This window comes from Triplophysa dalaica, chromosome 2 (genome assembly GCF_015846415.1).
Source record: "Triplophysa dalaica isolate WHDGS20190420 chromosome 2, ASM1584641v1, whole genome shotgun sequence".
NCBI lineage: Eukaryota > Metazoa > Chordata > Actinopteri > Cypriniformes > Nemacheilidae > Triplophysa > Triplophysa dalaica.
In genome coordinates this window covers 8,653,112-8,665,456 of record NC_079543.1, presented here as the reverse complement: position 1 = coordinate 8,665,456, position 12,345 = coordinate 8,653,112, and the positions used below count along the sequence as shown (strand labels likewise).

The 12,345-nt window shown below is 37.2% G+C and overlaps 1 protein-coding gene across 1 annotated transcript in view; it reads right to left on the bottom strand.

Moving 5' to 3' along the window:
* ctnna2 (catenin (cadherin-associated protein), alpha 2) overlaps nucleotides 1–12,345 on the bottom strand; it is a 372,393-nt gene that overhangs the window by 297,197 nt on the left and 62,851 nt on the right. The window contains 4 exon segments of the mRNA XM_056771020.1: nucleotides 2,230–2,496; nucleotides 3,418–3,537; nucleotides 4,613–4,779; nucleotides 9,464–9,659. Coding sequence (XP_056626998.1) covers nucleotides 2,230–2,496; nucleotides 3,418–3,537; nucleotides 4,613–4,779; nucleotides 9,464–9,659 — 750 coding nt within the window.

Below are 12,345 nucleotides of genomic sequence, written 5' to 3'. Positions count from 1 at the left end.
TACTAATCGGTGAGGTGTTGACAGAAGAGATTTGTTTTCTTAAAGAATCTGCTGATCTTGTAGCAGCGGGCAGATCATTCCACTAATTCTCAGATCCAGAGAGTCTAAATGACTTTTTCCCTTTTTAGGAAGGCGCCACAAGACATTGTTCGTTTGCAGAATGCAGGGATCTGCAGGCATTTAATCTAAATTAAATTTAGATAAAACATTAAAATAACAAACATGTCCCCAGACACATTCAATATTTATATTTATAATGTAACTTCACTGACTTATTGTCTTATATAATTCTTCAGAACCTGCATACATCAGCGAGGTGTGCTGTGCCTCCAAAGAGAAGTTGAGTTTATCACACTTTTAATCACAAGCAATAATGAGTCACTCTTAAAAGTTCCTGAACCGGTGACAGAATATGAAATGTATGCTGACTGTCATGGCAACAGCTCGAGGGGGCTTTTAAGTGTTTGTCACATATTTTATTAGTGTTCGGTTCAGCATTAGAGGAACCCTGCTGGAAAAACCAGGTCATGTCAGCTTACGGTGGTCCAGATGCTTTGCTGATCCAAAGTGTTTCCAACCAGCACAACCAAGATAATCTACCAGCTGTGATATATTCCAGACAGTATGAACAACAAAAGCCACAATTAATCAGACGTTTTCAATTCAAAGGTCGACAAATGGAAATAAATAGGAAGCATATTTGTATATTATACATGCACACACCTAATCTGACCAATTAGCTGTGTTCCTGACTATATTTTACTAAAACGTATTTAAAAGAGAAAAAATAACACTTCTATTTCTTTCTCTCTGACACTTTCTCATCTTTCTTTTACTGGGTAGGTAAGTTATTAAACTTAGTAATTTAGTATGTTTTGTATTATTACCTGTTTAGAATGAATCTTCTTTGGCTGAAAGTGTCCATGTTGTACGGTGTTCATGTTTTTGTTACTCTGCTTATGTTTGCAGGTACATAGAATTGTTTTTATGTATAAAATACTTTACAGATGTTTACTTTATCACAATAATAACAAAGCATATATGGGTTATATCCATTGTTTACTTCACTGTTTATTTACTGTATATCTATATTTTTTTTGTGAAAAGATACTAAAAAGACTAATGTGAAAACTAATGTCTTCAACTATGTGTGAAAAACCTGAATAAATATGAAATAAAATTCATTCATTAATAAACAAATAGATCTGAGATTAAAATACTATTAAACTTTTCGCTGTCTGTAAACCCAAACGAAACACACGGCTTAGATATAAAATAAATGCGTAACCATACTTTATATTTTGAAATATTGTGTGTGGACTACATAAGAAAGGTTATATAAACAACCACAAAAATAAAATACATTTGCTTCCATTGTTTACCTCATTTGTAAGTCGCTTTTGATAAAAGCGTCTCCTAAATGACTAAATGTAAATATTTCTGAGCCGAATGTCTAGATAAAAACATTGGCTCGCCATAGTTTAATACCAAAGTAAACATCTGACAACCTCCAAACACTTGACTAAACAAACATGATATCCTACTATGTGTAGTTTCTTACCCACAAACAACATCTCTCATTAAGCAAATCACAAATATTACAGCATATCATTAATATTCACAAATATCCAGATTGAGAAACTGATCAATATGATTCTAAAATGCCCCGCCCATTTCTGTCAATCACTCTGACAAAACCAAAACGAATAGCTGATGTAGTTTTAGTCCATTCTGCCCACAGTTTCTTTACAGCCACTAGATGGCAGCCTCACTTTATATTCCAAAAAGCCACTCGCAGGAAGTTAACACTTCAAAGACAAACTGCCACTGTTTAACATCTTCATCTTAGATCTAAGAACTAAGATCGGACGTTACAAACAGTAGTGTGAATACCAGAGAACAAACAAGATCAAAAAGGTAAAGGACACAACAACTGATGTATATGCTGTATATGTGTTTCTTTAAAATATTACTTAAAGAGATTACGTCAATATTCAAATACCTGATATCTCAGACTCCTCAAACTTAGCTTAAAATGCTTCAGACCGACAGATATAGTCTACGTCAATCTACCGAAGCCTTACAAATAGCTCTCTGCATGTTAGGCTTGGATAATAATAAGTATTTTAATGAAGAACAACAAAAATGACATACATCCCCTTTAAGATGTGAGCGTGTAAAGCAGATCTCAATAGCTGAATTACTGTGACAACTCTTTTGCGTACTCACGTCAAACTCATTGAGAGCGGCTGCTAGCTCTCCAATGCCAGCATGTCCGTGCTTCTCATCGCCGGGTGAGGTGGCCTGGGCGGCGCTGGAAATGCCCCCGATGGCCTCTTGAACCTGTTTGAAGACGTAGTCACGGTTGGCGCGCGTGGCGGCCACGTCAGGGTGACGCAGGAAAGCCTGTGACGCGGTGTAAAGCATGGTCGCGTTCTTCTTGAGAGCCCCACGAGCGGCTGCCATCTCATCTCGGCATTGAGGGTCCTTAAGCTCCTGTTACACAAACACAAAATGCGTAAGAAAACAAAGGTGATCATTAAAAAAGGAGGAATTGAATTATTGTGGTGCCGTTCATGTGAAAAGTAATGTTTGAAACTATTTGAATTGCATTCAATGTGTTCTAAAGCCTGTTGTCAAACTGAATTATATTTTTGAAAAAAAAACATACAATAGTTTGGAAGTTATGTCAATTGCGTGAACCTAGAATTATATTTGGGTTTTTCAAACTTCTCAAATAAAAAATGGAAACTACACGATGGTGAAATTTGCTGGTAATGTACTATTCAAAGCCACTGTTCCTCTCATTTTGATTTTCGTTTATTCTGCATTTTTGGATATTTTATATGCCATTTTCTACTTTTTAAACACTGCGTGAAAAAAGAGGAAAGTAAATAGCCTTTCTGACAAAAATGTATTTCCTTCTAAGGCTGTAACATTTCATTTTTCAACCAAACAGTAAAAACACACAAACCAAATTGAGAGAGACTGAAATTGCTCTGAAACAGAAACAAGAAGAATCTCTTTGACCTTGCTCAATGAGATTTTACAGCCAGAATGCGAAAGGCATTAACCTGTCAAGAGCACTGAGCTGAATGAATGATGGTAGAAGTCAAGACTCCAAACAAGAAGTGACATGGATCTGGTGTTTGTGTGACATCACAGAAAAATACTGGAGCTGGGTGTTTGATAAAACTTTGAAGTACAGGTTGCATGACATTGCCATCTCATCTTTTCTTATGACATAAAATCAATCAAATAAAAATATTATCAATATGCACTTTCAGTAAAGTAAGTATAGTGAGTACTTACTAGATACTCACCCGAAACCTAAAGCTAACCCATCTTAAATATGTGTTTTTGTTGATGAAAAACATTGTAAGGGCAAAAAAAACCTAAATTAAAATCTCATAATACCTGCTGTCTGCGAGCCGCCACATAGTTGAGTTTGACCATCTCTTTTCCGAACTCTTTAAAGCGGTTGGCCAGGTCCTGTTCATTGGTGGCGTTCTTGACTCCTTCTAAAGCTTCCTCCACCTAAAAGCACAAGCATCAACATACAATACACAAGCACAGTTAACGCTTTAGTGCTTTAAAAAGCATCCATCAAACAAGAAGCAGTAAAAAAGTCCATAAATGTTCCATAAAGAGCTTCCACTGATGTGGTTGAGAGACGGTTAACTTTTACAGTTAGAAAGTCCTGAAGCAATTGAGATGTACTCATTCCCTTGGGATATATACAGTATACTGTAATGGGAATTCTTACTTTGAATCAGTTTTCACTGTAATGAGTATTTGGTCCCTTGTGGGACATCGAAAATTTTCTTACACATATCCTGCCTTCCAAAAGCTGGCTTTTCACTAACCGTTAATTTTCAGAAATCTTTACTTTTTCTAATTTGTTTAGAAATAATACAAAATATAGACCTGAGCAATTTTAAACTAAAACTTGTATTTTCACAGAGCAACTAGGGAATAAAAATATACAGAAAATAGAATATTAAAACTAGTTTAGAGGTAATACAAACGCAAAAAAGGTTCAACAGAACTGCTTTAAAAGGGGCTTATCTTCCTTAAAAATACAAATGCAAAATGTGAAGCCCCGCTGATGTCCGCCTGGAGAAAAGCGGCATGTGAATGTATTATTTATGCATTTTAATAGTTGTGCCAGGAGGATGTCGCTGTAGCAATATGTGCTATGCAAATTGACAGCCGGAGTGAAGATAAAGCCGAAACACTCAAAGTCTCCAAAGTTTCCTGTTTCCATAATATATATTGAGATTATTCTATGTCCTTGAAATAAAAATAGATAGGTATGCTTGGATTGACTGAGGGCCAAATTTTGCTCGTTCGAGCCCTGAGGACGGCGACCAGCTGTGAAGATCACCCGCAGTCAGGCAGCTTTGAACCCAGATCAGAAAAAAATCTACGGTGAAGATAATAAACTTCCTGGAGCGAGCGTACACTGACACCAATGGTTCAAAATGCATGCGTTCAACATGTATGTATGAAGGTGTACAGAGAGATTTAACACAGTCATCACAAGTAGCATGACCAATCAAATAAAAAGGGGAGGGGCTAAAGAGAAAGATAACTAAATAAGAAAACATACGATCTTTAGGTGGGCCAGGAGCCTCATGACGTCAGCCATGTCAGCCAGGATAAGGAGCCGGGTGACGGCAGAGAGAAGGGCACGGGCGGCACGGACCATGGTGCCCCGTTTCACGGAGGAGCAAGGGTCATCGGCGAACTCTGAGGAGGCCACACGCATCGTCTCTCCTGCACAAAACAACCAAGACAAAACAAATGTTATAACGCAGCGAATCCCTCAGGCTTTTCCAAAAACAACTTGAACTGAATTAGTCTGCGTGGACATGCCGATGGTTTATTAATAGCGGTGCATCTGTTTATCAGTAAAATAAACGGTGAATACTGGCAAGATTGCCAAGAGATCTCATTAGTGAAATAGCACACTTCAGAAAATGGGGCTGTTGGTGTCTAGAAAATGATGCAGCAACATGTCTATGAAATACATGTTTTTATCACTGTTGTGACAACATTTTGCAACTTCTTGATGAATGCTTAAGAACTTAAATCATTAAGGGAGAGAAGATCCTTTGTTACGAAAGTATTGTGGAGTATTTACTGGCCTCTTTCTCTCTCACTGGTACCATCTTGTGGAACTAGATCATTGCTTGGTGAATGAATCCCCATCCACATTTTAGAGATCCATGTTGTATTATTTCTGAGAATTACATGCGCGATGATGTCGATCGTCCGTGCCAAAGAACGTAGTCGTTTTCACAACTTGTTAGTAACCACTGTTTTAAAGACGCAATATAGCTTTAAAAATTATAAAAGGTTATAGCTGGTGTGTTTTATGTCATTGAATAAAACGCTTACTTTATTTTTACTAGTGGTGGGCCGTTAACGGCGTTAGTGAGACTCTTATCGCGCGATAAAAAAAATGTCGCCGTTAATCTATTCTCAAAGTTGGGTTGGGAGCTGGGTCTATACTACGCAAGCTATGATGACTTTCACCTTGATATTTTAGCGCGGATGTATACCAGCTTAACTGCACTGTACGGGGCGAGAACGAGATTTTTCAACTCGCGTGATTCGCGTCATTCGCGGAAGCAGAAGCCGACTCATCATCTCATGACCAGGTCTTCATTCGCGCGATTCGCGCAGCAAGTAGGTCTATTGGCGCTTTGCATAAATCACTCGCGCTTGACACGCCATTCGCGTTTGGTCTGAACACAACATAACGTTACTGTGAAATTAACGCATCAAACGTGACGTGCTAACATGGATGCAGCTATGATGCCGCCGGGTTTGCTTCAGGGAATATTAATTTTAAAGAAGCTTCCCAATAGAAACATTGACAAGACTAAGGTTGTTTGCACCTTGTGCAATGCGGAATTGGTTTAAAAAAAACACTTTCTCTCAACAGATAGTGGTCTAGCTTTAGTTGAAACCAGTAACTTTGTATTGAGATCTAATGTATTATGGCTCCTGTATGACAGGTCGCTTGTTGCTCCCTCACTCTTTGTAAGACGCTTTGGATAAAACCGTCTGCTAAATGACTAAATGTAAATGTACTGTAGGAGCTCTTCCAGTCTCAAGTACCACCTAAACGCAAATCATCCCTTAGCTAATGCGGAAGTAAACACAAGTTCATCTTATTGAACATAATTTAATTTTCATCACCAATTATCATAGTAGAACATCTTTCTCAAGCAGTTTGTGATGCATTTTGGAAACAGGAGATGAGCCCCTGATCTAATGCGCCACCTGGCTTGAGACACCCGTTCTCAAAGACTTACTTTTAGTCATTATTTGGGTAGCACACATATTCTGAATGCCTTCGGCAGAATTCAAATGAGCCATTTTAATCTAGATTAATCTTGGAATTAATCTAGATTAAAAAAATTAATCTATGCCCACCACTAATTTTTACACATTAACCACTGAAAAAACCCATAGACTTTGGAACCGTAAGTGCTAAAATGCTAACTAGCTTCTGGGGTTACTCTACGTCTTACCCTTCCTCTACGATACTCTATGACTTACCCTGTTCCATATAAAATTTCATCCGGAACCAAAAGTATTGTCTCACCATGTGATTTGATTCTTTATTGCGCTGTAATACGTTTTCTTAAGGTTTAAGTGTGAAACTTTTTTAAGCTAAAGAATTGTTTGAAACTATATCACTACATTTTAATATTGACATAAAAAGAAAGACCCCACAGTAAGAGAACACATCTTGCATCTGAAAAAGAGATTCAGACAGAACAGAGATAAATAAGAGTTGGCTGATTCATTACCCAATTAACCAAGTCACTGGCAACAGAAATAAAATCCATTGAAAAAGTAGAGAAATGTTTGCCTTTCCTGTATCAACTTGTGTGGGTCAATGCTTACATGAATCCCATAAATATGGCTGGCTTTCATTCGAGCGCGTTCTGTGGTGCATCTTTGTCAAACACTAAACAGAAGTGACAGAATCCCAGCTATTCTTAATAGTATCTCCACTACTTTCCCTTCACTTCCACAAGAAATGTCATCACCGTCCTCTGGCTTTCTACATTGTTTTGTCAGCTTCCCATTTCCACATTACCGCCAGAAGTTTTCAACCTTTCTCCATCATGAATGTTTTTTAAGCCATCTCAAATCACAATGATCTGAGAAAAGTAAAAGAAAGTCAAGAGAAAAGACATTCAGGCCGCTGAACAAGTGCAACAATCATTCGCTAAGTGCATGCAATCCAGGTGCCACATGCATTAAAAGAATGCGGTGCGCTTATTAGTCCAAATAAAATTATTATTAGATCCTTTATGAACTAATAACTCATTTTTACTTATTGCCATTTTGTCATTATAAACAATTACGCCACCGCTGAAAATCATGTCTAAGTGAATTTAGCGTATTATTGACAATTCCTCATTCACGAAACTCTCACCATCTGCTGTTTGTGGTGCATTAAAGTAAATCTGTGGTACTTTAAAGTGCTAATTTAGATGTCTGCATCACAGGGGTGGGGTGATGCTGTGCTAGCAAAGTATGCCAAATCTGCAGCAAATAAATTGTATATTATGCAAATATTAGCTATAAATGTATCTTAATGGCTGGCTACCTACAGATAAGTAAGCTTTTTTCAAGTTATATACTATGTGCCCAGAAGACATCAAGAGTCCAGGAGAGCTGATAAATATTAATGATCTGAGCATGGGTTCATATACTGCAGTATACTTCACTATTTAGTTAATTTGTACAATTTCTTGCTCACACCCACTGAGTCTTTATGGTTCATACAATACCGAAAGGCTACTGGTTTTAGAAAAAAAAAAATATATATCTATTTAAAAAGTTTGTTGGAAAATTCAGAGCTACTCTCCGACCTGTGGTACAAATAAAATGAGCCTGAGCCCAGCCACAGCTGTATGGCGCAATGAAGTGTGTTAAAATACTCTGGGTGGACCATTAGCAGTCTGACCTTCAGCCTGGACCAGGTTAATGAACACAGGCTGGACATAATGGTCTGAGTAGCAAACCGCTCCGGTGAAGTGGGGGGAGGGGGATGGGGGTAATGGGACAAAGAAAATATTCAGATGAAAATGTTGAAAGCTTTTCAATGTAATTGTCACTTACGTTCCTATTTATGTATTCATCGAAATAAAAATTACTAAGTGACGAAACCGGCAAAATTATAGTTTGTTCTTTAATATGTCTTACTACATAAGAGCTGTACTGTTTTTATCACAATCTTTGTCTTGTTTTCCAGTAAAAAATATATGTCATAAGGTTCTCAGGCTCGTTTTCAATTGTATTTTGTTTTGCTTCCGTAAGTATTGACTGTGTAATTGTACAGTTACTAGATTTAGCTTAGTGTTATATAAGCCAAAAAAATCAATGCAGACAAATTATTGTACATCAGCAAAAAAAGAAAAATTTCAATGGAAAGACATAAGCGTGCAGTTTTGTTTTTGACCAAGAGGGGCTAAATGATAACCACCCAATCCCCTTGCTGGCCAATCACACACAAGCACACAAGTTCCACATCAAAGAACCAATCATACCAATGTATTGCTTAAATGTATTGCGTAATGAATAAAGTGGCTTTTCTGTGAAAAATATAAAAAATGCTCCATTATATAATTCTTTTCTTATTAATTAGATCCTCATTTTAGGTCACAGAAAACAATGGAGATTCACACCGGGATCCCTTGAATAATTGATCAGCAAGTAATTTGTGAACATTTGTTCACTTTTACTTCCTTATCAAACAACCTTCATTGCAAATCAAATTAAACAACCATAAAAAACTGATTATTACAATAATAATAATAATAATGAATATTATTATAGATGAACTACAAATAGAAATAAAAAATTAAATTAAAATAAATATTTACCTTAAACGAATATAAAATATGTTGTTTTTTATTTATATTAGTACAGTAGCTATATTACATTATACAATGACATTCTGGAACGAAGTTGACACATTTTAGCTTCTATAGTTTAAAAGTGGCTATTTTTTTCTTCTCCACAGCCTTATAATTGTTCTTCGGCTGTTTTTAGGGTGATTAATGTTGTGTGACAACCCATCAATAACCAGTTGCCATTTTCATAGAGGTAATTTGGCTGGGCAAACACTAACTCCAACCTTTGAGTTTGAAGTGTTCTGGAGAGAGTCACAGTGTGTTTGGAAACAGTCATAAAAACTTTGAAAGAAAGACCGGTGTGCTGCCAGATAAAGAACATAAACAACAGGCACAACTCGGGTAATGAAATTCCTAAAAAAGTTAGTCTAGCGCTCCCCGAACTTGAGCTCATATATCTGCAACTCAATATATTGAATCCAATGTGACGTGAGTAACTTTTACAGTCATACGGTTCATGATTGGCTGCTTGATGGCTCAGTGGAGAATCGTTCATGTGGTTCAGAAGATACGCTCACCTTGCTTGCGGACATCCTCTACGGCCGCGACGAGCTCCTCCTTCAGGTCCTGGCTGTCCTTGGCGATCTGTTCGCCCTTTTCTAGAAAGTTCTGAGTCGCCTGCTCCACGGACACAGCCAGAACGTGAGCCTTCTTAGAGCGACCCTTTTTCTTACCGGATGGGCCTTTGTTACTGGTGTTCACCAGTGTGGTCACCTGCAGATGAGAGATGAATGTGAGACACCTGCACAAATGACTCATCATAGTATAATATCAGGTTTTACACAGAGCTGAACAAATAAAAAAGTATGCCTTCTAATCGTTTTTGAGCCATAAGACGTTTATTTCTACCACAAAAACTCCTGGCTCAGTCCTCTGTGAATCAATATATGAACAATAAATATCATTATAAAGAAACTGAGCGAGGTAGCTCTTACAGAAAGCGAATATTTGTAATGCAAATCTGTCAGTCAATTTACTCTATTGGTCTACTTGATCTTCAAATCAACACATTGCTAATAAAGTGTGTTTAAGAAACACTTAATGTGATGCATGTTTATTTACTCAATAGTCTCGGTTAAAAGGGATTGTTCACCCCAAAATGAAAAATCTGCATTTACTCGCCATCAGATAGTTGCAAACCTGTATAAATGTCTTTGTTCTGCTATACACTTAGGAGAATGTCACTAACCAAACAGATCTCAACCACCATTGACTCCCATAGTATATATTTTCCCTACTATGGGGGTAAATGGGTGATGAGATCTGTTTGGTTACAGACGAAATATCTTCTTTTGTGTTCTGCAGAATAAAAAAGTCATATTGGTTTGAATGACAAGAGGTTGACTAAATGATGACAGAATTTTCATCTTTGGGTGAACTATCCCTTTAAGCTCTAAATGGTGCATGTAGTGTTGGGCTTTATATGAATATTAAAAATGATATGCAGAGATGCAGAGAAACCCACCAAAAACATCAAACTGAGAGAAAATATTAAAATGACCTTATGATGAAACGAGTTCAGAAAGAGTTTGAAACTGATAGAATTAAAGTCCGTTACACAAGTCAGGACACTCGGTGGCCATGTTTGTAATGCCTCTGGGCAGCTGTTTCAGTCATAGCAAGACCACAATACTGTCTGTTTAAATGGGACAAGACTATCAACAATTAAACCTGACATCAACTGTAACCTAACTTTTGTTTCCTAAGCTTATATTGAGCAAAAAAACCCACTAGTTAATATCAATTATCGGTCACACTTCAGTATAGGGAGCACTTCTCGCTGTTAACATACCATTAACTACGATCCCCCCCCCAATAAACTCTTAATTTGTTGCTTATTAATTGTTAGTAAATTAGTTGTTAGGTTTAGGTATTGGGTAGGATTAGGGATGTAGAGTATGGTCATGTTGAATATGTGATTTATTAGTACTAATAAATAGCCAATATGACAATAATAGGCATTCTAATAACAAGTTAATAGTGAGTATTGCCCCCTATATTTAAGTGTTACCCTATTATCTGGTCACTCAGTCAATATACCAAATCAACTCTAACGTCAGAGTGATCAGTATTTCAATGTAAAACAGAGTAGCTTTTGGCTCCGAGCCAACTGCCTTAAAGATCGTGCCAAACAACCACTGACACATTTCTCAAAATATCTTCTTCCGTGTTCCACAGAAAATTCTTATACAGGCTTTAAACAGGGCAAATTTCAGCCCAGTTCATTTTGCAATGTGGCAATCTTTGCTGGAATTGTACTGCAAGTATTAACGCAGTCACCAGAATCATCTCTGAAATGCTGCAAATGAGCAGAATGTACACGTCTGGAAATGTGCCCGGTTATGAATCTCTTCTTCTTCATTTGATGAAATACTGCTGCCATGATAACTGGTAAATGCGGTTCCTTTCTAATACAATTTGGTTTACCTTTAGTTCTAGAGGCCATTTAACTGTAACAAGCAAATAGTGCTGATGTTTCTGAATCCACCGCATCCTATAAAGTGTTTCCTTTGCATAGAAATAAAGCGTGTTTGGTCATAAAACAAAGGCAGGGTAAACATTTTTAGGCTGGTTGAAACTCGCACATCCTGATAGCAACCACTAAATAAAATGATAGAAATATATTTATAAATCTTCTGTAAAGGGCAGAGTTCCATAAAATGTTAGTCCAGTCATTGCATTAGATCAGAATATCATCGCGTGATATGTGTCAGCATTGCATGGATTTGCATTGTGAGCAGAAATAAAAACAGCCCCTAAAGGGATACCCCACCCAAAAAGAATTTGTTATACTTTTTTATTTAAAATTACAACAGCGAGTGAGAAGACTAGAGCCTGCCTCTCTAGATGCCTGGTGAGATGAGTTTCATCATTATTATGGTCTGGTCAATACTGGCCATGAAATTGAATGCTTACGCAATCCTATGCCATTCCTGATACAGTTAAGACAGAAAGTGGAAGACTACAGAAGCGATTTGTAATACCCCAAACAGTCAAGGTTTGTTTCAACCATTGGTTTGACTGCAACCATTTAACTTTTGTGTCTGTCATGTTGCAATGTGTAGTGTTACAATGAATTGCTAAGTGCTATAATGTATTAACTGTAATAAGAATTCTTTTTAAGACATTACAATGCATTAAAAGGTGCATTAAAATGCTTTAAAACCACTTTTATGTTGCATTATACATACATGCTACAAGGAAAGTGTTACCAAAATTATTTATCTATTAAATATGATCGCCGATCAATGGATACGGACCAGGAGGGAATTCATTACGGACCCCCCAAGTGCCAAACAAACACGCATGCAGGCACGCGTGCACACACACAGGCGCATAAACCAAAGCAGAAAAGAGCTGCACATTTAACTGACTGTACACAAAACAGCGTTTTCAAAAT